This window comes from Patagioenas fasciata, chromosome 4, assembly GCF_037038585.1.
Source record: "Patagioenas fasciata isolate bPatFas1 chromosome 4, bPatFas1.hap1, whole genome shotgun sequence".
Lineage (NCBI taxonomy): Eukaryota > Metazoa > Chordata > Aves > Columbiformes > Columbidae > Patagioenas > Patagioenas fasciata.
The window spans coordinates 58,602,868-58,629,044 of NC_092523.1; the positions used below are offsets into that span (position 1 = coordinate 58,602,868).

The following is a 26,177-nucleotide window of genomic DNA, read 5'->3' on the forward strand; positions in this document are numbered from 1 at the left end:
AGAATGTGACTAAATGTGTTTTGCAGTAAAGCTAGGGTGATAAAATCCAGGCAGTGAGCATTAACATGCTTTCCCTTTTACCTCTACTTGTGTCTAATATAATTTTATTATACAAACTATTATTTTATTACTGATTACTTTCCATATCATGTTGTGTGCAGTCCTTGGGTCTAACATATCATTTGTGTTGTCATAGATTCAGAACTAAGTATGTTAAGTGATACTCTGACAAGAGGAGCAAATGGTCTGCTAATTCACAAGTTTTTCAAAAGGTTACATTTGCTTATTGCTGAAATGGACATTTTATACTGAAAAAAGACATTTTCTTCATGTATATTCTGTAAGGTGTATGTCCTACTCAGGCCAACTAAGGTTATTAGATTAAAACAAGTGCAAAAGGTTTTAGAAAAATTACACAAAAATCCAAAATGTGTCCAAAGTAGCTTACAAACTTTGTGATAGAGGAGTCTAAGAAATGTAAACTTACTTGTCAAATTGAGCTACTATCCTTTCTCAAATATCGTGTCGTGTCATACACAAGACAGTCCACTGACTGTCCCCTCATCCCCACCACCCTTTCTGCAGCAAGTCCATATTACACTTCAACAGCTGTGCTGTAGCCGTGCTCCTGCCCTGGGATCCCACGTTCTGGGTGGACAGAGCCGACTGTGCTCATTTGTGATCTGCTGGCCCCTCGCACCTCCCATGCAGTGTCCCAGGGCTGCAGATCACTGCAGTGACGTGCATGTGCAACCCACAGAGCTGCCTCTTTCGGGGATGTTGGGGAACCCAAGTGCCCTCATCATACGGCCAGACGCCATACGTGTGTCCCTCTGTCGTGGTGCCATGCATTAGGTACTTGCCCTAATTTAGAGGGATTTGTTTCAGGAAGAGGAGGAACTTGAGAAGTTGAGCGTTGACATGTTTGTCAGACCCATTGTTATATAAATAGCGTTGATGCCGGGAAGCAGTTTGCCTGGTTTTATCATAACATTTTTCATGATGCTGAATTAGCAATGATTTAGTACGTAATGGAAGAAGTTAAATTCTAGGAAGTTAACTGTTTCTAACTCCTATGTTTTTTTTCAGGCTGAGGTACACACAGAATAAAAGCTCTTAGTTCTCCACTTGCTTTGAGCAGTTTTGTAGTTATTAATACATGATTTTATAATAGCACTATATTAAGTGGTTTTATAAGTAGTATTCCTAGAGCTGAAATACAGTACAGGTATTTTTCCTGTCACAATTTTGAATTATTTTGAGTTTTATTATTTACTGATTTTTCTTTTCTTTTTTTTTTTTTTTTTGTGTGTGTGTGTGTGTGCATGTCTGCATGAATACAACAGAACTGAAAGCTACCACGTGCTGTGTTAAGTGCACAAGCCATAATATGCACCAGGTGTAGTAATTAGCAGTCACACGAAGGCTGCCTATTTGTCTGGTTTTGCTGCTGTTGCTGTATCCCCTTGTGTTTTCAGCCATCAGATAGCTGGATTTAATTGAGGCCACATCAGATGAGGCATTACTGACACCTTTAATTGAATGAGCATCCAGGGAGGATTAACTCATAATATTGATTGGCTTTTAGCCACTTGCTCAGAAGGGTGTCTGGGTAGCTTATTAGTTGCTTTTATTTACACCTTTATGCAAAGACTGTAAATAGGAATTCATAGAGCAATATGTTTTTCTAAGTACTCTTAATAACTTTTTAAAAAGGAGTGATAATAAAAATGCAAATGTATTTAATTTTTTATTAGTTCTGTATAAATATACGTTAAATGTATGCACTTACATATACATACATGTAATGAAATATTGCAGATGGAAAATAGCCAAGAACACTTCATTAGTGTTCTAATTCAGTTATTAGAAAATTACAAATACTAGAGCAATATGGCTACTGTTGGCCAGGGTCATTGTATTTCTACATCTCAATATAATTCCTTTTTTTTAGGTACACTACATAATCACAAACCCATTAAGTTTTGCTTTTCCTCCTTTTGTTTGATATCTGGATCAAAGGTCCTTGATATTTCGTTTCGATATTTGCATTATTGTTAGAGAGCTTAGTTAAAAAGTTATTAAACTTTTCAGCTTATTAAATTAAAAAACTAAAACCTAAAAATATTCTGTTGAAAATGAATCTGGATTAATTCCCTTCCTTTAGTATTTCTAGAAACAAAGCAGGGTAGTGTCTGTAATCACGTCCACTTTATATTCTTTACAACTGCATTTAATTATGTTTGTCCTTTGAAACACATTTGCAGTGAAGTCTTCTGCTTTGCATTCATAAATCTTATTTTTGTACACCAGAAGTATATACAGAACATATATCTAGTGTATGTGTGTATCTGTTTATTTTAATGTGCTTTCATGTTCTCATCTGGCTTGTAAAGAATTGCTGTCTGCCAATTTAATGCAACTTGAGACAACGTCTGGGAGCAGGAATTTCTTTTGCTCACTTTTTTTTTTTTTTTTTTTTTAATGTTCCCTCCTAGTTTGGCATTGCTTTCCTTGACATGCTATCTCTGCAGATATGAAGGAGAATTCTTTTGGCAGAGATACGTGATTGGGAACTTCTGGTTTAATCTGCTGTGATCCGTAGCAAAGTTTGTATATAGACACCCTGTGTTCAGCAAAGCCCTCAAATTGATGCATACATGAAGGTTTTCTACCTAAAATGGTTGTTTCCACAAGGCTGTCCACTATTACTGTATTTGCTTTTTCATTGATTCATTGGATCTTGTGTGTTTTAATCCAATCTTCCTTCTCTTGTCCTGTCTTCTTTTCTCCTCCCTGTGTTTTATTTTCCCATGTATTTGGGTTCTTGTTGTGTGCACTCAACAGTATCTCCTCCTGCAGAGTCCGTTGATGTTCACAGACCAAGCTCAACAGGACGTTATCATGGTTCTCAAGTTCCCATCCAACTCCCCTGTAACTCATGTAGCAGCCAACACCCAGCCTGGTCTGGCCACTCCTGCTGTGATCACAGTTACTGCCAATAGGTTATTTGCTGTAAACAAATGGCATAATCTTCCTGGTAAGTAAATTAAAATAAATAACATAAGTAACCACTGCTATCAAGCAGTGCTTCTATTGTCTGTTTCGAAATTTGCTGCAGAACTGTTTTAAATTTATAGTGTGAAAAGCATTCACATTGACACAGCATGCTCTTCACATGCGGACTTAGTTTCTCCTTAAAAAGGTGATTGGAACTATTGTGTAGTAAGATGTGTAGCACACAGAAGGTTTGTAATGATACAGTGCTTTCCAGGCCATCAAGTGCTATGCAAGAAGACAAAAACAGTGTATCACTATTTGACCATAATAAAGTCACACTCTTCCTCTTGAATTTATTTTTCAGTCAGATGGAAGCCTGAGCCGTATCATGTCAAAGACAAGTTTTTAAGCATGTATAACTTGCCTGAAAAATTTTCTGCTGTCTTTTTGTAGTTGACTATGAACATGATATTCTGATGTTAAAGCTCCTGAATGAGAATTAGAAGATAAACTATATCAGAAGTCTGTATGTTCTGTAACTTAAATATCCCAAAGTTATTAGGTGCTTATGTATTTGTCAATAGGAAAGGAAAACAACATGTTTATTTGCATAACAACAAATCAAATTAATTAAGCTTCAAAAATGTGTTGGACTGGAGAATATAGTCATTAGGTTTTCAGTTCTAATGTTCTCCAATCGTAAAGGTACTCATCCTCTTCTCCCTGACTGTGGTGGTCTCAGGCCCAACCCCTGAAAGGTAGTTTATTTCAGTGCTATGCAGTAAATCGGGTCAAAGGCTTTTGAAGGAAGAGAAAAAAGAGCTTCTACTCAAATAACTAAAATAGGAGATATTTGTACCAGTGTAGTACTCACATGACTGAAATTCCTGCTAAGAAATCTGGACTGAGGGTCCTAGATTACATTTTGAAAAAAGCCAGATGACTCCCACACTTTTTCCTAATTCTCACAAATTACCTCTTCACATTGTGCAAATAGAAACATTTATGTATTATTTCACCCACCCAAGAAATGCTTAAAAAGGAAGGGGGGAAGGGAGGCTTGTTGAGATAACAAGTTGTGAGCAAGAATTATTTGCAGGGGTCTTGACACTTGTTTGAAAGGAGGATGGCAATATACTCTCATACCTTGGATGTGTGACCTTGGACATATAATATTCAGCGCTTTTTAAAAAATAGCCTTTGTGGACATACAACAGTCATGGGATTCTAAAGTGACAGGAGTGGATCTTGATTTCCTCATAAGTCTACTGCTTGGTGGGCAAGCAACCAGTTGTTGAATGCAGTAATCAACTGTTGTGAGTTGAATAAAACCTTCCGATTTTTTTTTTTTTCCATCACGTGTGAAAAGTAGACCAGTAAGCTGTGCTTTTGACTCACTATTTTTTCATTTAGAGGCATTTTACATTTGTTCTGCCTTTATAAAGAGCTCAAGAAAACCTACAGTTCAAGACAAACAAAACCAAGCCCCAACAAAAATCCACTTCACCCCACCTCTTTGAGAGCACACTGATTGTAGCCGCAGGCAGTTAAAGGAGTACTATGCTTAAGATACCTGGATATGGATTCCTGGGGCTAGCCCTCACTATTGTTGCCTTCAAATTTTATACCCAAAGGGGATTTGCTAGGATTAGAGGGCAGGTATCATTACTACTCCGTATCTCCTGCTGTGGGCTTAGCAGTGTCTTTACTAATGAGTCCTCAGGATAAAAAAGATAAGTTGCCAAGTGACCAGTTGTCACTGATGGGTAATTAAAAATCTCATTTCTGCTTTTGTGTATGAGTTTGGTGGCTTTGCTGACATCTTATGGCACTGGTACCCAACAGGATACCTCTGTTTTGTCATACGAGTTCCATGTTTTGTTCTGTGATAGTGTTTCATTGCAGCAAAACTTTGACTTCCCAATTAATTATGAAACCTTTCTACTCATACTGATTTTTATATTAAGCTATGGATGGTAGATAGAAAAACCATAGGTGTAAGTATTCAGCCATTATTTTTTGTTCAGCTTTCAAGAATATCTTGTGGACTGTTTTGGGGGGTGGGGAGGGGAAATAGGAGTGTGCTTGCTTGCTTATTTGTTTTTAGTGAGATTGTGGGGAAAAAAAAGAAGTCAATTTTTTTTTAACACTGAAGGAAAATTCAGGTGTTAAATGTTTCATTGGTATGCCAGGTGCTCAGATGGAATGCAGGTCTGCAGAATTGTATGTTAACTTCTATGCAAACTTGCAAATAAATGGATTTTGGTGATGGATGAATCCTTAAATTCAGGATGACTATGAGATTTTCCTGCCTGCATCATAAACTGAATTTTTTTTTTTTAATGTCCTTTGTGCTTCACTTGTTCAAAGCAGTGCTTTAAAAAAGTGAAGAGGAAAATAGTATTTGCTACAGTCAGCAGATGGTTGTCACATTTTGTTTTCAGTGCTCTTTACCACTTAATTTTGTTTTGTTGCGACAGGAGAGGTTGCCAGTAAAGCATCTGCTAGAGCTTATGGCTCAGGACCGGAGCTGCTGCTGATGGCATACATTCAGAACAGCACTAATCTAAAATAAATGTTTAATAAGCAGCCTGCAAAAGCACCTGGATTTTTTTTTTTTTTTCAATTCAATTGATGCAAGAGAATCTTGGATAGTTAAAAAAAAATGGATGTAGGTTTGACTTACAAAATTTATGTGGCTTCATGTATTAAAAAAAATGCAGAGTTTAAAAATCTTCTTTCCTGAATTCCAGCTCATCAAGGTGCTGTACAAGACCAGCCTTACCAGCTGCCAGTGGAAATCGATCCTCTCATAGGTCTGTCACTTCCTTCTCTCTTTGCGATTCATTAAGCTCTGTATGGTGGCCCTGAAGTGCAGATTACGGTTGTTTTTCACTTGCTGGTTGCTGGGAATGGAATTTTCCTGATAAACCATTTGCATGCAAATTGGAATGCAATGAGCTGTGGCTATGCTGGTATTTCATCAACTCCCCCTCGTTGGTTTGCCTAATTTGAACAGGCCTAGGACGCGTGTCAGTGGAAATTAATATGGATGCTGTAATAATGTGTGATTGAGAATGTGCATGAAGTACTGTCAGGATAATATTGGATCTTTTCATCACTCAGACTTGTTGATGAGCAGGAGCGAGGCGCGTTATGATGAATTGGTGCACTGGTAATGTGATGGAGCTCCTTTGCTGAGGAAATTTTCATAATAACAGTGGGGTTCTTAACCGCACCGTGTTGTGAAAAATAAAACCATGGTGCCAGGGTTTCATCATTAAAGGAGATCAATCCTTTCTTCATAGACCTGCTGTTCAGGCTGAGGGGATTAATGTGTAATTGCAAAGCAGTTTCAAAGTTGAAATATATTGCCCACTCTGTTTTAGTGTTGAGATATTAGTATTCATTTTTCAAGGCTATTGCATCTTTTGATCAGCATCACTAGTTAAATTTGTGTATGTTTTTCTTTTATTAAAAAGGGGTGGAGGAATGTCTGTCTTTTATTTAATGACTCAGTGTAACAGATTCAATTCATGACTTTTTATTATAGAGGTTTATTAGTTTATATAGAGCTGATTTTTCTATTAGCATGGTTAGAGTTCGGTCAATTCTTTCATTACAGACCCAACTTTAGGGAGTGGACTGTAATTCGGGAGCCTATAGCATGAGAAATGGAACCTTAAACATGATCAAAAACAAAAGGTCAGACAACCTAACCCCAAAATACGAACTAGTTGTAGGACAGTTCACAGGAGCAAAGAAGACAGGATTTTCTTTTTTTCCCCTGATCCTATTAGAGTTCAAACTTAGCTCTGTTTTTTAAACTATCCATTTTAGGATGGTAGTTTAAATGAAAAAGAAGTGGTCAGTTATAAAAGCATAGAAAAATCAGGGGAAAAAAGAACTTGCGAATAAAAAGTCCTCTGATCACACTTCTGGCGCTCTTCTGATATTTTTTTAATGGTTCAAACTACTTTTATCGTCTGAAATGAAAGCCTGAATGTTGAATGGAAAATCGAAAGCATTTTACTTAAATTTAATAATTCCCAAATGTTACTATTTTAGAAGTTAGTACCCTGAGGATAAATTAGATGATTGCAAGCCTTGTTGAAGTGTATGCAGGCTGATCTAATCAGCCCATGGCACTAGATGAGTTGTAATGGAAAGAGAGAATCAATGTTAAATAGGTTCTACATTAATATACATTGTCTTGTCTAAATATTTATTTTTCATAAAGTATTTGTGATACTATTGGGAAATTTTTAGATACAGAAGATTAAATATACTGGAGGCTAAAGTACTCTGTTAGTGCACAAATTAAGGGCTTGATCCTGGAGGACTTAGTCTTGCCTGCTTCAGTGGGGACTCTTCCTATGAACAGGAAATGCATGAGAGTAAGCACGGCGTTTTAATGCACCCTTGTGAGGATTCAGGCACCTTGTCTTTCCCAATCAGTTCCTGTTACACAGTAAAACGATAGCACTGTGCTTGTACAGAACAATTAATTTAAGACAATTCATTTTTACATGCATCAGTTTTATTTGCTATACTACATGTGTGTTTTGGATTTGCCCAGTGACTACATGTTCGTATGAATGCACAGTAACCAGCCAGCTGTCCCTTCTATTTACATTTTTGATACTGTGCAAAATGCCTTTCAGCTGGTTGATTTTACTGGACAGCATTATTTTGCAAGAACATTGTTGTATTCTGCCTTGGGGAGGGTAAATATTCGTGCTACAAAGAATCTTTCCAGTGAGCTCTCCTGCTCCTGCTGGGCTGGCAAGGTGAGGGTGAGCCGGGCTCCAGCACCTGGTCCCGCAGGAGATGCCCGGAGAACCAGGGTGCTGCAGCACCGTCTCACCGGGCACGGGAGCTTCACCACCGTGGCTCTTCCAGACCGAGCGGGGCAGCACCCGGGGCCAGGCAGGGGCAGGTCCATGGGCAAGCAGAGCTGCGGGGCCAGGCTGCAGCCGATGACGAGCTCCTGGGAAAGACACCTTTCTTCAGCCTGCTCCAGGTCTTCCCTGCCCTGTCCTCCAGGAGGACACAAAGTCTCTGCAGAGTGGGGACTAGAGCTGTCCTCAGCTGGGATGTAAGTCTGCATGTTATGTGCTTTTGCGACACGTTTCGCATTTATGGTGTTTCAAGTACAGATGGTCAAAGGGCCTAAAACTTTTGAATCTGCATTTCTATAATGTGACCCTGGTTATTTTTCCCCACTTGGAGAAAAACAGATTTTTCTTTAAAGAACTACACTGGGCAGCTTGTTCCAACCGTAAATGCAACAGTGTCCAGGTGGAGTTGCTGTCACGGCAATTTTCTGATAAGTAGAACATGTGTTTATGAACAGGTACCTGACAAAGTGATCTCATATCACAGACACTGCTCTTATGTCCGAGTCCATAGGATGCTGGTGTCCCCTTTGCGAGACTCTGTCCTGAAATATCTGTATTCAGTCTTGCTGGGAGATGGCAGTTCAGGAAGGCATTGGTGCAGCAAGGATCGTCTGTGGTACAAAGGAGCTGTGAGAGCAGCAGGTCATGTGCGTGAATTCGGGAAGAGAGGCATACATTACCTGGTCTTGTTTAGTGATCCTATCTCAGATATATAATGTTTGCAACTACCTTTTCTTATAAGAGCACTTTGTTCTGTTATTCTAATTGCAAGTCAATGGGAATTTCATGGTTATCTTCCCTAGAGGAAGGAAAAGGCTTTATGTTACATGTAGCCTCATCCCAAACTGGTCTGTGGTCTTTCAGTTGAAAAAACAACCTTTTTTAGACGAACTCCTCACCTAAATCAGTTGGAATATTTCTGGAAAGCAGAAGAAAGACCTTGGCTTTGTGTGTTCACATGTGAATAACCTCAGAGTCTGTACAAAATAAATGTAATTGGGTTCAGGCAAGTTCTGAAAGTATCATTAAGGTGATCTTTAAAGCTGAGCTCAACTCAGCTGCTGAAGCTCCATACTGACATTAAGACCTTAATTAATGATGTTGGAAACATACCTGCTTTTATATACCAAAGTGGGGGTGTCAATTTATGCAAGGGTGGTGTTACAAGACTCTGGGCAGACAATCAGTTCTGGCTAATCACTCTTTACTAATGACACAGGAAGAGAGAGTGGGGGCCGCATCCATTTCTGTTTTCATTGATGAAGGTGTTGCCTACTGTCATGTGACATTTCTTTAGACTTGCTGATAATCACCAGTTTATGTCTAATACCTAATAGATTGGATAATAATACTATTTTTGTAGGAATAAGATTGTGTCAGCCCTTTTCGAGGAGCCCTTTTGCAATCCTTCACAATATTACACAGATGGTGTTTCCATAGTTAATTCCTGTAAGCAGCAGGGAACTTGAGCAAATGAAGAAAAAGGTCTTAATGTGTTTTCGAATTCTATACTATTTTTTTCCTAAAAACTTTACTCAGAGGCAAATTCTTTGGTAGATATTTGAATATTCAAATCAGATGTTAAATGAAGTAATTTATGTCAACGTACTCTTATGTACAGTACCTGCAATCAGGCCAAATCAGCAAGACAACCAAAGGGCATATGTGGTCGCACATCATTTTAGTATGCTTAACTTTACTGATATTAATCCTGCTTTCTTTTAGTGTAAATGTTAGTTAGTAAGGCATGTACAGTGAGCGGGTATATTTGAAGGTGAACAGTGATTTAACCCTTCACCTGTCTGGAAAATCCCTCAGCTCCTCTTGAAAAAAAGCTAAAGTGACCTTTATTAGCAGCATGCTGTATTTTCTAAGCACAAAGCGATCAGGTATCTATCTCAGCTTCTTGGCACACGCATAAATCAATTGACTTGCCTTTTGGATGGACTCCAAAAAATGTCCGATGTCCACTTCTGTCATCTTTACGCAAACCAAAGACTGGGGCAACACGTCACGCACAGACCTCCAGCTTTGCCCTGGGTTTGATATGTGAACCTGTGGTTTAGTTGAAATAAGTGCAGCAACCTCTGAAGACTGAACTCAGCCCCAGTTAAAGTCACTGCTCACTGAGCCTGGGTTTGGACAAGGGCAGAGTTGCAGGAAAAAAAAGAAGTAATCAATCTTATTTTCAGCATGAATGTTACCCACCTGCTTCTGGTGATTCTTTCATGCTAACACAGCCCTGCTGGCAACTGTTGAGTTACTCTTTGTAGTTTCACCCCCATAAAAATGTTATCAAGATGGAGTTTTGGCTGCAGCCTCTCACAATGCCTCCTTCAACTCGTACGTTCTGGGCTGTGGGAGAATAAAACCCAAAACAAACATTAGAAAACCAGGAAATACTCAGTGAAGATCTCCTTGCAAACTGCAGGGTTATGGAGAGCAGCAGTGTTGCCAGGGCTCGTTTTCACTCATGGCCTCGGCTCTCCCGGGGTGGGGTTTAAGGCCACGTTGTTTCGGTCTTACATGTTCTGAGAGTAGCTTATAGACTACAGAATCTGCTTCTTGTGCTCCATGTAGTTGAAAGTAAGGGGCAAGTACTGTGCTTGTTGTTGTTGTTGTTAGAGGTGGGCTCTAGAGCTGGGATTGTCCCCAGAGTGTGGGTGGGTTCCAGAGGTTGGGTTTTGGGGTTGGTTTGTTTGAAGAGCTTGGGTGGTGTTGGTGGAGTAGTGTTTAGAATGGGTATGAATTCTGGAGTTAGTGGTTTGAGGGTGGGTGCCAGCAGTGTTCTGCACTGGGTTCTAGATTGTGTGATGGTTCTAGATCACTTGTTGGTTCTAGATCACACATTGCTTCTGGCTCCCTTTTTTAGTTCTAGAGCAGGTTCTGGGCCAGCACAGGCATTGGGGGAAGGATTGGAGGCTGAGGCTGGGAGGAGCTCTTAGCATCTAGTTCAGGTTTGGCATCTCACCAGGATTTGTGGGACTTGCTGATGACAGCAGTCTCCCTGGGGTTCTTTTGTTTCCTAGATTGTTTTGTTTTGTTTGTTTGTTTCTTGTTTGTTTGGGTTTTTTTGTGGTTTTTTTTTTTTTTTTTTGTCTTATTCATGTTTTTTTTTCATTTGAAGGCCCATAGGATGGAGACCCTAGCATTCTATCAAGGGCAGCTTTCCCAGGTTTCTTGCATACTCACTCATGCTACCTCCCTGGAAACTGGACACATGACAAGTTCTTACTTGTTGCTGGCCTTCATGGCAACTGCTTGTCATGCTCCTGCTCCTAGGATTCTTGTCCAATTGCCCTTGGGTACCCACTTGTGGCACCCAGAAGCACTTGAGCCAGGAGAGTGCAGAGATAAGCTGGTTAATTTTTGTGCAACGCTCAAAAAAGTATGAAATGGTAGCAATGTTTACTGCAGTTATTCCTTTTTTTAAATTGTAATGCTTGTAATGAAATACAACTTGTGTATGATTTTGAAGTGAAATAGCATATCTGTCTTGGAATTAGATTCCCTTTTTTTTTTTTAATTTTGAATTTTCTGTACTAGAAGAAGGGGGGAAGGAAGCCTATTACCTTTTTATATATCATTCAGTTTTGCAATCTTTCATTTATATTTGTCAGTTGCATTTGACTTAAAGAAGGGATTTTTTCTATTTTAGAATATATACTACAAGGAAGCAGCATTGTTCCCAGAAGTGTAATGAGTATTTTGTAGCAAAAATAGAAAAAAAAATGCTCCTACCACAAAAAAAAAAACAAAACAAAACAAAAAAACCCACCAAAATCTCGTAGCAGCAGTGAGGAGTAGTTCTGGTGTGAATGTGAATGTACGTTTCTAAACTGTGCTTTTGTTCTCTGAATGTATACACTAAAATTTCTTTATGTATTTTTCTGTTCAGCCAGCAATACAGGTATGCACAGAAGGCAGATCACTGACCTTTTAGATCAAAGCATTCAGGTACATTCCCAGTGTTTTGTCATCACCTCTGATAATCGTTACATCTTGGTCTGTGGCTTCTGGGACAAGAGTTTCCGAGTTTATTCTACTGACTCAGGTAATGTATTTTTAAAATATGGGAATAGCCTAAAAGATTCATCATCAACAAAAATAGGGGGTGGGGGAAGAAAGTAGACTCTGTATTTATTCCACTGTTAATAATATTTGTCAAATCTTTTCTCACCTATTCCTACTGTGTATTGTAAGCCATAATTTTTGTGGAATAAGGGCAAACGTAACACTTCAAGTCTATATAACAGTCTTACCTGTTCTTACACTGTACTTTCCACAAGTAAATGGGTCTAGTGAGTTTTTGTGAAGTTCTGAGTACCAGAAAAATTAATTATTCTTAGAGAGCTTACTTGAATTTATTGCTGTTTGGTGTTCAGCATTGGATAATTTTTTTTGAGGAAATATAGGCAAGCACTGTAGAATAAGTACAGAAGTGAAGTCTCTCAATCTGAAATGCGGTGAAAGAATACTTATGAAAGCCTTTAAAAGCTACACTATAGTAGAAAAATTGATTTAGCCACCAAATTCCTTCATATAACATAAACTGATCAATATAATAGGTAGCAGTTAAATTAGTCTGTCAGCTGCCACGTATCCAAACCATTGAGGTCATGCATTTGTCATGCTAAATAGAAAAGAATCTTTCAATGTAAGAGCTACAGGAATTTAAAAGCCATGGAACCTCAGGAAAAAAAAAATACGTGTGATTTTTCCTTTTCATTATCTTATAATGAGAATAGTGAACTCACTGCAAAGTACTTCTTTGGGATTAATGACCCAGTGTGGTAAATATGTGTGTGCCATCAAGCTTTCCAGTAGGTTATTAATCCCTACAGAATATCCTGCATGTTTGTCATAATTTCTTAAATGTGTTAGTTAATAGTGTTTTTCACATTGACAAACCAAAATACATAACAAGACAGTATGGTCTTTTATGAAAATATGTGAAGTCTAGTTCTCATGGCATATTTTAGCATATCTGTCATTTATGCAATTTTAAAGCTTTAAGTATAAAGAAGTTCCATTTACTTCATATTGACTGCCTACAATTCATTATACAGACATCTTGTTAGACCCTTCTCAGTTTAATTTTCTCAGTGATGAAAATAAACTTACATAAAAGTGAATTTAGAGGAGATCTTCAGAAAAATTAGCTAGCAGCAATAAATATTCAGTATATGTTCTAGATTTATAGGATTAGAGAACTAATTATTTTACGTTGAAGGATATATTTTACTTTACACCTATGGAAGGAACCTATATGATTTTGTCAGTTTTGTCCTGTATCAATCTTAACTACAAATATTTCATTAAGTTATGTCCTGTATAAGTCAGATTCACCAGGCATCTCACTACTACCATAGATAATTGTGATATAGACCAAAATACAGTTGTCAAATAAGTTGCAGATTTGTGTCTTCTGTGTGTCTCCTGTTTGTCAATATCACAATTCTAGCTCTATTTGAAATCAAGTTAATTCAGATGTAGTTTATTTGGCTTTGAATTAAAACGAGAATATAGTAGTGAAATACTTATTCCGAAATTGGCAGAATGGCAAGGGAAAAAGATGAAGTGATCAGTAATACATAATGGCAAATGATCACAAGTATTGAATTCAATAATATTTCAGCACTTGCACAAAAAGGGAACCTTCTTCCTATTAGTTGTTAGAGGTTGGTTGGTTGGTTGTTTTGTTTTTAACATGAAATGGTTTCAATATAAATCATGGGGTTCTCAACACAGTTAGTACAGCAGAAACACAATAAAACCTTCCTCTGGCAGTGAGAATGATTTCTAGACAGATTTTTAGATTCAGTAGTGCAGAGATTTGAGTCTTATTTTTCTTTTAATTATTTGTAGCACAGCTGTCAAATTAGAAAATGCGTTTTGTCAAAAAGGATTATCTGAGTGCATACGGTAATGTTTGAAATTACTGTATAGAAAGGACAACTCATATTAAAGGAAACAAACAAGTTCAGGAACTTTTATAAGATTAATGATTTTTTTATTTTTACTGATATGAAAGAGCAAAAGCTTATTTCCTATTTTGATGAAATCGACTGAACCTCAGCTGCACAGCAACAAAGTAAAAGTAACAAAGCAGTGCAACTACATGAGCAACTGTCAAACAAATAGCCTTGCAAAAGGTTTGTTTTCTCAAACAGAACCTATAAACATAGAATATAATTGAAAGAGAGATCTCTATAACTCAGCAATGTTTATAGCATAAACTTGTGTTCTGAAAGTATAAATCAGCTCAGGTAGTTGAATAACTACAGCTATACAACTGCAAAATATATCACATAATTAAATTATTCTCAAATCTAAACCATGTAATTGACAGCTTGAATTTGCAGGAAAAAAAACAACCAAACATACACTTGGTAAGATGTTTTTGTATATTGCCAAAATGAGGTTATATAGTCTGTGAGCGTTTTGGTGCTCCTAGCTGTGAAAGTCAGTAACTTTTTCTGACTAAATCTGTCAACTGATCAGCATCTGAGACAGTTAGGTGACCCTGTGGCACAAACTGAAGCCCTGGTGAGCAGAGGTGACCACTAGAGAAAGCTGTGGTAGATGCAGAGAGATGCAGGAAAGACTTGATCCCACAGTTACTCTCCTTTCCGATACAAGGTAGATCTACACAGTGAGTGCACCCTCAGGGTTTTGCCACTTCCAGTCACAAAAGGCTCATGGGTTAGTACTTTATTTCACAATTTCTCATAGAGGATTATACTTGCCTAATACATTTTGTCAGTGTTTTCTTTTAAATCCAATTTACAGGTTTTCTTTAAATTACATTGTTGTTCTAGTTTTTGCTTCAGGTACTAAAGTAATTCCCTCTTTTTAATTGGTATTCATACTTTTTTTTTTCCTGGTTTTCTCCACTTGAATGCAATTACCTTTTTGATCTTCTATTATAAATCAGGCTGTTAACATTGTTTGTCTTCTTTCCTCAGAACCACTCCCTTAAGTCTTTTTTTACCATTATTGTTATTTAGTGGCTGCATAGGAATACAATGCCTTTGTGTACTGTGTAGAAAGAGAACTATGAAATGCTTCCTACTAACTGCATTGTATGATTGACTAATTGTTTTCAATTCATGCACCAAAATATTTTATTAAGATGTGCTTAATTTGGGTCCCAACACTGACTTGTGTTATTATTGTTCATGTTACTAGCTAGTAAATACTTTTCAGGTGCAGTAGTTTGCATTTCCTATTTCTTTGGGTTTTTTGGCCTGTGCTGTTAATCCTTCCAAAATCCTTCCTTCCCTCTTTTCCCCTTCTGTTCTTCCCTGTTCTTTACTCAGCCCAAAGCAAAAATGGATGAATGTTCATTTGGGCTGAGGGATCTGAGGTCATATATTAATGACATCACACAGCACCCTTCCTTGTATCACTGGATGCAGAATTTGGCCTGAATGTTACATGAATAGGACAAGTAGGCGCAGAAGAAATGTGTGTGTCTATCTTTTGTCCTGCCTCTACAAGATCTACAGTTGGCAGGCTTCAGCAATTCCAGTGAGATGGATTTTAGTGCTGATGTTCTCATTTCGTAGGATCACGTGCGCTGCTGGCAGATCCAGAGAGCGGCAGGAGACAGGACATGTTTGCTGCCTAGGAGCCAGCCTCTGGCAGGGGGGTTGGGCAGAGATATACTGAGGTTGACCTTATGTGTGTTTCCTCTCCCACATGCAAATTCAATATGCATGAAGATTCAAATTTACATTTTTCTGAAAATATTGTCCTGTTTAGTTAAGGTTAAAAGGTAATAATCATATTCATGTTTATACAGGGTCTTGAATGGCACATTTTTAACTACTCAGGCTTTCTTTTCTTTTTAGCATTTATGTCTCTACCGGGGTCCAAGTGTTTGTCCTATATGCCATAGATAAGAGTGTTTTTTCCAGGTCTGACTTCTGAGATTTTTTTGAACATTACAGAAATTCTTAATAAAGAAGGATGGCGGTTGAAATAATTGTCAAACATACTAATGCTGATGGAAAGAGTAATTTTTCATCTAAATTTCCTTTTCTCTGTTGAAGAAGACGCTCAGAAGCTGTGTATGCTATATTTTCTAGGCAGCTCTCACACTACTGATTTCTTTGGGATCCTAAACATTCTGTGGCTTCTTCTTATTCCGTTTCCCACATCATCAACAGATTTGCATTTTGACCGTTACTTTCATCTTTCAAGTAAACTTACCTTAAACTTGCCTTAAAAGTGAATACTATCCTGTTTTCTCTCTGTAAAGCGAATGTAAACATATAGAAAAACCTTCTGGCATGATTGCCTGTGAATACAGGATAATAGTTATGGACTGTAATTTTTTTTTTTTCCGGTGGATTCTGTGGTCTACTGCACTTTTAAATAAGTTTCCACGGAATTAAGAACAAAACAGTACTCTCCACTATAGTTCTTATTGAAACCTTTTTTCAATAAAGAAAATGTTTATAAAATACTTTATAATGTATTTAATTTGCCTTGTAAAGAATAAAAACATAATTTTAAACCAATCAATTTTATATGTTTTCCAGGTAAAATGATACAAGTAATATTTGGACACTGGGATGTTGTAACCTGTCTTGCTCGTTCCGAGTCCTATATTGGAGGAAATTGTTACATTCTCTCAGGATCGCGTGATGCAACATTGCTGCTCTGGTACTGGAATGGCAAAACCAATATCATTGGCGATAATCCAAGAGGTAAGCAAAACCAGCAAAATCTGGTTTATATATCTAAAAATGGCTCGAGTGAACACCTTGCATGACAAAATTTTAGGCAACATTAATATCAAAGTACAGTGTTCCTTTTTCTTGTAGTCTTGATCAGTTCTAGTTCCAAGAATTGAGGGTAAGCAGCACTTGTTTTGCAGCACAAGTAGAAGTAATTTTTAAAGTTACAGGATGTTGAACATTTATAAATACATTTTTTCTTGTCACTCATTCAGTTGGGAAGGAAAGGCTCCAAGAGTGAGAGAAGGGAAATAGGTTTTTGTATGTCCTGTTCGATCTGAGTAAATCTTTTTCTCTCAACATGATGATTTCATTAAATAACTGTATTTGAGTTGTGTAAAACAAAAAAGAGCATACATCACCCCAGTGCGGACTGTATTCTGTGCAGCTGTGCATGTATAGGTTCTCACAGCAGTACCTTAGCTATCAGACAGTGAATTATTAACTTTAACTAAGGTCATTGTAATGAGATGTGTAATGGCCTAAGCAGAACACTTAGGTGAAAGATGGACAGGCACATGGAACGGATTAAAGAAGCAATCTTAACTTTTTGACTTTAATACTTTGGTAGGGTGCTACGTGCCTAATCCTCACTCTCATGTACTAGGCATTTTAATTGGTTCCAGTGTGAGCAACAGGGCTCATACCATATAACCGAACTAGTAAGTCAGAGTAACCCTGCTTCAGCCTAATTCAATTTTAACTCCTCCCCACCCAAACTCACCTTGCACTTCCCAAATAATTTAATCTCTTCCATCTTGCACTGTTTCCCAGAAATTCCCAAATATTTTTACTCATGAAGATTCTCTCTTCTAACTCATAATTTTCTGTGGAAAACAGTGAAACTCTATGACTATGTGACCCCACCTTCCTTGTTAGATAACAGGAAAGGTAGACAGTGATCTTGTTATGGCAGTTTTCTCTGTACACACACAAAAAATTAATTCCTGATCTCAAAAGCAAAGAAGGCAGCAGACATTCAGCTGGATAAAAAACCTGAGTGAGCCAGTTCACAGGAGTAAGAGGCTTTTGAGGCAGCTGATAAGAGCTTACATGGGGGAATAGAGAGGCACATCATAGCCAAACAGTGGGCCTTTTCTCCACATTCAGCCAAAAAGAGAATGCCCTGAAGAGAAGGGGTGAGAAACAGTATATTCTGTTTGCCTTCAGAAGAGTGTTTGTTAGGTTTTCTGTCATACATTTCAGGTCTTCTCTGACCCTGTTTAAATACTAGTAAAAACATACCTGCTGTCTGCAAAGGAGAAAATGGACATCTGGAAAACAAGCAGGGTTGTTATATATGGCATATATTGCAATTATAACTGGCAGACAATTTCATACAGTCTAAGCAATATCTGACATCTTCCAAATTAATCACTTTGGTAAACTTGTGTTGTTCATCCTCAATCTGTTACTCAACTGGAGTTATTTGAATTTGAAAAAAAGAGAAGTTTTGACTGAAATTGCATCCCATTAATGATTTTAAGAAACACGACTACTTAATATCAGAATGAATATGTGAACTTAACTTGCAAATTATTTGATGTTGACTGTGAAGACTGTTCAAAAACTGCACAAAATAGAGAAGTTCAGTTCATGCAGTTGCAGAATCTTCTGGCAGAGGATGTGAACAGCACAAATTATCCCCATTATCCTTCCAACAGTCCGATTCAAGAGATGGGAGCTTTTCTGGGTTGTGGCTAGCAGAATTTTATGAGCATCTTTAAGTGAATGTCTTTGGTTGAGGGACAAAATCTCTGTGAATATTGTGTACATATTTTGTGATCTATCAATTTTTAAAAAATGCAAAGTCTGCACTATTTTTGTAGAGGTTTTGAACTTGGAAACTCCAAAAAGTCTCTGAAAAGAACTTAAGAACTTGACAGTCAAGGCAGCTTGTAAATCCTAGAGAGCAAAACTGCCCTTTCGTGGAGAAAACCCTAAATATTTTACTGGTGTGAAGCAATGAACATTTGTAGGTGTGACTTTGCACTGTTTTCAAGGCCTGCAAGTGCAGCCCATCTTTGCAGATTCCTAGGTCTACCCTGCGAGGTTCTTGTTGAGTATTTGCCAGGCTTCCCTGCTTTGTGAACAAGACCTTAAGGCTATATGCTCCTTTGTGACCTTAACAGATCACATGCTGAGATTTTGTACTTGGTATCTAACTGGAATAGGTAGATTTTGTTATAATCTGTTGACTGTCTTCTCTAATTCGCATTTCTGACATATTCAAATTTTGCAGTTTTCAAAGTTAATGCTGGACTATTTTAACTACTGTTTAAAATAAAACAGTAGCTACCTGGTAAGTCTCTATTTGCAGTCCTATTAAACTCGTACTTTTTAGGGACATGCAATAGCTCCTGTGTTTACTATTAGACATTATGTAGTTTTTTGTGATATGGCATGCTTGGAAGCTTTTGTTATGAATTGGAGTCCTACGGCACTATGCATAGGCCTAGCCATGTGTATAGTAAAAGACAGTTTCTGCTTCAAAGAGATGGTAATCTGGGGGTTTAATTTTTCCCAGAAATAGCTTTCTACAGGCATTTCTGTTCAATCAGTTTGTTCTGTTTTTTGGGTTTTGTTGGTTTTTTTTTTTTTTTTTTTGGAAAAGGCAAATAAAAAAGGCTGTTTCTGCTTAACTTCTGATTTTGTCAGAAATGGAAAGCACCAGCAGATTTGTTGGGTTTCAAGTCTTATTACTGCAACTGTAGCTTCCACCCATTTGCAGAATGCTAGATATTTAACTTATCTGATGTCTTTTTGTGTTTGAAGCTTGTGACTTTTTTACCTCAAAATAGAGTTTGTTCATGCTTTCACTGGACATGGAATTAAATAAAATTCATAAAATTCATTGGAATTTTAGGTACTCTCAAAGTTGATACTTCTTTCCTATTTTTTTGTCTATTTAATAATTTCTAACTCCCATCTTAAAATGACTTCACAGCAACATGCATCCAATGGCGCTGTACCAAATCAGGATGCCACAGAAGTTTCAACAGGAATAGTCTAAAACAGGAACATTTCTTTCCTCCTTTCATGGTACCTGTTGCCTCTGATATACATCACTCAGAGAAGTTCCTTTTCCCTAGGTTTCCTGTAGCAGCGACTCACTAGCGTGACCAAGCTACCCTAAACACTATCCCATTGGGCACCCATTACTCCACCAATTACATTTTATTTAGTTTCCTTTATTTGGTTTCATTACTTTAGGAAGCATTGAGCTCTTGAGCTCTGGCTGCCTGCATTCATGTTATAGAATCGTGCTTAAACTGACAAGCGAGGTTGGCATACATGACAAATAAGTGTTTTGTTTGATAGTCTTTATTAAGGACAACTTTCTGGCCAATTGGACTGTATGGAAAAATTCTCTAAGTTTTTGGTTTAACAGAAATATGTAACTGAAATATTAATTATTTACATTCTTTAATTTTTAACTTTTAAGCTGACTTCTTAAAGAAATTATACGTATGCAGTCTCACTGTCTGTTTAGTTTCTTCCTAATAACTCTCAAATGCATTGATCAATTTAAACCAAATTTGATTAATTTAAATCTCGAAGATATGAAATTCCTTCATGGGACACATCTGCTGGAAGCTATTTTTATTCTTCACAAAACAGCTTGATTACATTTAGGTTAAGTCCTTTTTTCCTTCTCAAATTAAAACCTGAAATTCAAAAAATATTTTACTGTGCTCTTTGATCAAATGTATGGGTTTTTTCTTTCTAAATTAATTGGTTTTGAAAATATAGAAGCATGACTTGTACTTCAGTGCACAGGCCTTTTCTGATGCAGAAATGTTTCTGTGGACAATTTCTGACCAAGCCCAGGAATAATTCTGAACACAGCAGAGGATCTGAAATACTCATGTCCTTTAAAATAGCCCTGAGCCACACTGAATTCACATTAATTAGCATGACTACTATGGAGGTGTAAAGTCACTTTGGATAGTGTAAGAGCCTTTTTAGTTTTCTTTCCTTGGCATGTGGCTTGCTTGGGGGAGGTGGGAGAAGTGAGAGGGAGAGGATGTAACCCTCCTCTTAGTACCTCTTGATGCTCATGTGTGATCTCTATCCAAAAGTAGGCTTTTGCTTATTTAGAGGCTCCCGTCTAATAGCAAAGCACCACTTGGGGATGTGCCATTGTACTTCTGGACTTGTGGTGCTGTTCCCACATAGGGTGGTAGGGCAGTGGAGGTTACTGGGAGAGGGTGGTGTACTTTTCAGAAATACGCTGGGGTTTGCACTTGCCCAGCCCGATGCAGTGGAGGTGGAGGGGAGACGGAGAAGTGGGGGGTGAGGGGAGGGAGGAACTAAGTGTGATGGCTGGAGAAAGCAGATGAGAGAACTCATTTGCATTCAAATGGTCTCCATCACTTTCAGATCCCAGGCTGACTTTGAAGCTCAAGTGGCAACTCTCAGGGTTTGGACATTTCCTAGGTTGAAGGATTGCATTTTACTTTGTAATGACAGAGCCATAGGAACCAGGGTGGGCAGGAGCTTTGGTCACCTGATCTGTTCTCTTTTCCCAAAGAAGGCTTAACTACACCAAAACCATTCTTGGCTAATGTTTGTCCAACCTTCTGTTAAAAACTTTGACAACTATGTTTTTGTGCCTTACAAGCCCTACCATTAACAATTTTTTCCCAATGTTCAGCCCGGTACTCAGTTCTTTTTTTTTTTTTTTTAATTTTTTCAGCAGCAGCAGGTGAATTCTGTCATTTCTTTTATATTTATTTTTTGCATAAAGATCAGACTATTTATTTCCTCCACGCAACAACTCCCAATTATTTGTATTACCATAACCTACAATTCTTTGCTTCTAAATTTAATAACCCAACTATTTGTCTTTTGCCACAAGTCACATTTTTCTAGACCTTTGATTTTTTTCTGTGTGTGTGTTCTTTTGTTTGTTTGTTTGTTTTTGCTTGGGTTTTTTGTTGTTTGTTTTTGTGATTTATTTTATTTTGTTCCTGTCCTTTCAATTGCTGTCTTCCTCAAGGGAGACCCAGCAATGCAGTTGAAACTTTTCCAGTAATAATTTGGGATATCTGTTTCAAAGCAGTGTGACTGTTAATCTTTTAAGTTTATGAGACAATATGAATTTCAGTCTTTTCTGAAGAACCACTGTCTACTCAGTTGTGTTATCCTCCTCTGTGTAGCTTGCCTGTGGAATCTTGTCTTTAAACTTTCTGAATTGTATTCTTTTTAGACTGATTCTCTAATTGTTCGGACTCATTTTTAATTCTTATCCTCTCCTCCAGCAGACTTGCAGCAACACATCTCTACAAATGTAATTTGCAGTCTTATTCTATCAAATTGTTCATTAAAGAAAATATTAGGCAGTGCACAGCTCAGGAGTGCCCATTGATACATTTACCATTTTGACAATGAATAGCTTTCTGAATATAGCTTTCCAACTGGCTTTTCATTTGATGTATAGTAGCATCTTCTAAACACGTGCCAGAGTCCTTACTAAAGTCAAAATATATGATGTCTCCCTGAACACAAGTCCTGTTATTCTGCCATTCCAAGAAAATATTGCTCTGACATGATGTGTTCATAACAAATCCAAATCAGCTGTTACTCATCTTGTTTTCTTCTAAGAATGGTGTGGGGGGTGTATATATCTACATGTTCTGCCAGTGGTTTTTCTGTTTGTTGGAATTAAGCATACCACTCTCTAATTTCTCTGTTTTCCTTTTCCTGCTTCTTCAACAACACAAGACTTTTTTTCAGTCTTGCAGAACCTCACCCAGTATCCCTAAAACAGGAGTTATAACTATGAGATTATTTAGTTTAATTTTCACAGTATCCTCAAATCGGTATTATCAGGCCAATTGAGTTGCAAACATTTACCTCATTTAGGTATTTTCTAATTGAGACATCAGGTCTCATTGCTGCTTTTACTGATATTTGTTGCCTGACTGCAGTTGCCCTTTTCATTGAAGACTTTTACTGAAATACTTTCAAATGTGTGGCATCATCTGTTGGTATTACTTGCTCTCAATAACAGACCATCTTTTCATGAACATCTTAACAATTTTTTGTGTTCATGGCACAAATACTATTCCTGATGTCGTTGTTAGTTGCATCTCATCTATGCTTTGCTATCCTGGTTTTGCCCTGCTTGCTCATACCTTGTATCGTACACTAGTTCAGAAAAATCTCTCCTATTTTTATCTTTCTGCATGACTTTTTTCTGTGTTTATAGTCACTGGAGAACTTTGAGTTGTGCCAACTGGTATCTTGTTATCTGTCTTATTCTTCTGCTGCATCAGAGTGGTTTTCACTACTATCCTTATTACCCTTTCCTTTGTTTTACTGTCGACTAAACTTCCATGAGATCTTACAGAAGAATGGTCTGTAACTTTTGAAACTGTCTTTCCAAAATACTTCAAAAAAAAAAATATTGTTGCCCATGATTTTTCCATTATGAAGCACATTAAACAATCTCATGTCTTCACTACTTTCATATGAGTTCCTTTACCACTATGTTTTTGATCTGTTTTGCTATATTGCTTATAATCATATCTAGAAGGCCATCTCTAGCTGTTGCTTATATCTTAGAAATTGCTTGCTCTGCACATACTTGTATCCCTTTACCAACAAACATCTTTGTAGTTGAAAAATCCCATATCCTCCAATCCTCCTTAATGATTTCTCACCTATACCTACCAGGTAGAGGCCAATTAGATTAGCGAGTGTCAATCCATTTGTTAGAACTTTTTGTCTTGTCACTGTAGTTTTTTCGTTTGGGTGTACTTTCTTGAAAGGGAGGTGCACAGTGAAGAATTTGTTTTAATATTGTTTGTGCTTATAAAATGACATGTGCTTATAAAATGGCAAGCATTTCTGTAGTCAAGGTGAAGATAAAGCACTATATTCATAGAATATGAAGAGACTGTCCTATTGCTTTCAAAATTTCTAGAATTATTTTTTTTAGTTTTCCTATTTTCAAAACCCAAAAATATATCTAAATTAGAAATTTGTTTTGCTTAATGAAATTAAGGCTTAACTGATAATTTTATCCAATACTAATGAAGTACAGTGTGTGTATAACTACGTTACAACTACTAATACTAATGTGATCTCTTCTGAATTATTGCGTTGATCTTCCACACATATGTGAATAAAACCAATTATATTACCTCTTTTATGTTATCCCATAAAACTAGAAAATGTTACTCTCTGTATATACCACATTTGCATCATGAGGATTATAAGGTTGCTTTCATTGCATAATTTTATACTTTTTTAGAGAGTGCTATATGCAGATTTTCTGAAGAGTGTTAGAGAAATTAAATACTTTAAGGAGGGTAGCTGTGTACCAGGGCACATATGTGAATGTCAGCGCGTGATTTCATACTTAGAAAAACCCTCACAGTTACTGGATTTAACTGAGATTTGATTGAGAGGATTCATTAAACACTTTTAACATTGCTAACACATATACTGTCTTACTTAGATACACATTTTTAATATATATAATATTTTCAATTTATAAAATATAATATCTCCCCAGGGATTCAAAATTTGATCATCAGTTTCCTGTCTTGCCGAAGAACAGTCTAGCTATTATCCAAGCTATTTTAAAAGAAGCTGTATTTTTTCTTTAATAGCTGCAATTCCTAGATAAATATTTGAATATCTGAAAGACTTTTTATCAATTAACTTTATTATTAAATTAAAGCCATAGGTTGAGACTGGGGCAATTATTGGGTTTTATTGTATTAATAATCATACCAAAAGATGAAACATCTGTATTTCATCCACTGCTGCACACGTTTTTTGGTTTGAAAATTTAAACATTTTATAAGTGAATGCATGATAATTACTTATTTAAGTGGATAACACAGGTGATGTAAAGTTTGAAAATATGACTTGATGAGCGTCTTTGTGTTGGTTGATTAAAAAGTAATGTCATAGGTAATAATTTCTTTGTACTCAGCCACACTAATACTGTAAACCTGAAATCGGTGAAGATTTGCATACATGCTTGCCTCTGTGCACTGAATGGTCACACTGATTTCAAGGAGGTCATAAGTCTGCAAAAAACCCCCTTTGCCTTCCTCCCTCATCCTTATCCTCATCGTGAATTAACCTACATCATGGTTCCCAAGTTTCTGCACGATCTGGACTTTCATTTTCAGTTGTAAAACCAATGATAATAGAGAAGACATGGTTCCACATTTCTAAAGAATGTGTGTAGCACAAATATTGGTTTAGAATTGTAATGATTATTTCCTAAAAAAATAATTTTGGAAGCAGTTTGCATAACAGCTCATTTTCTTAAAAAAATAATTGGAAAGTAGTTGTAAATATCATATTTGCCAATGTTCTCTTTTGCATTTATCATGCTAGGTAATAGGGATATCAGAATCTCCATAAATCAGTAATCATGTTAGTTAGTAATGGAAATTCTGCTATTATTGTTAATTTCTGTCAAACGGTGGCCTACCATAATAGCCAAAAGTTTGTAGAGCCTCCAAATACAAAAAATACATTTAGAATTGCTGTAGCTAGTAAGTCTATAGATGCCGTTCACTGTAGTCAGTCCGTTAAGAAATGTTGCTTCATGAGAGCACTGAGAGTTTAAAAACAGTCTTCATGTGCTCCTGTTTGTGTTCAATAGCACATTTATTTTTCACTCCTACATATATTGTATTATTGTGTGAGGCCTTCTTCCAAAAAAAGCCAGTAAATAATTCAGTATTATTTTAACACTGTTTAACTGCAGACATAACAAATATTCTTTGTTTCTCAAAAATGGCTGGGCAGAGTAGCACAATATTGTATATAAGCAAGAATCCTGTAGCACCATCTGCTGGCATTGAGTTGAAAGTTTTATCTTGAGACTGATTCTCCAGAGTAGTGCCTAATAAAATGTTTAATTTTTTTTTTCCCCATATCTTTGGGGGGGGGGGATAATTTTTAGTATATTTTTTATTCTTTTTATTAACATCATAATGAGAAAATGCAATGTTAATTTAAGGTTAATGTATGAACTGCAATAGAGATAGATCAGGAGTGTTTTATTAAGTGCGACTCTAAAAATAAACAAAATACTTTTTTCTGTTTTACTAGAACTTCAGCAAGTGTGATATTAAATTTTTCTTTTCCTGTTGTAAGTCGAATTCAATTTAATTTTTTTTTTTTCCACAGAGAAGACCCACAAGGCATCGAAAATTATCAGTAACATGTTTTGAAAAGGATAGCAACCACAAAATATTCTTCTACCTAACATTTATTTAATTATTTGATGTTAATCTTGAAAGCCTTATGAAAGCTTAATGGTTAGAGGCCTAGATGCTGTAATTGGTCCTGCAATTCCCTGTATCTTCACAGGGCACCGCTGTAGCCAGTGCAGCAAGTATTGGGACTATCTGCATGAATTTAGAACAGAGCATTAAATAACACAGCTACAAAAGGTCACTGTCATTTCTTTTTTAAACTGTACCACATTGATACCTCAAAGAGATATAGGCCTCATTCCTCCAAGTACTCTATAAATCACATACAAATGATG

At 36.9% G+C, this 26,177-nt stretch overlaps 1 protein-coding gene across 7 annotated transcripts in view; it reads left to right on the top strand.

Moving 5' to 3' along the window:
• Positions 1-26,177, top strand: part of LRBA (LPS responsive beige-like anchor protein) — a 409,424-nt gene that overhangs the window by 363,535 nt on the left and 19,712 nt on the right. For 5 of the 7 annotated variants that reach the window (XM_071807989.1, XM_071807990.1, XM_065836223.2 and 2 more), the window contains 4 exons: positions 2,848-3,040; positions 5,754-5,816; positions 11,800-11,955; positions 16,451-16,618. In XM_071807989.1, coding sequence (XP_071664090.1) covers positions 2,848-3,040; positions 5,754-5,816; positions 11,800-11,955; positions 16,451-16,618 — 580 coding nt within the window. The remainder of the gene's footprint in view (positions 1-2,847; positions 3,041-5,753; positions 5,817-11,799; positions 11,956-16,450; positions 16,619-26,177) is intronic. The other 2 variants (XM_071807991.1, XM_071807992.1) reach the window with 1 other exon arrangement.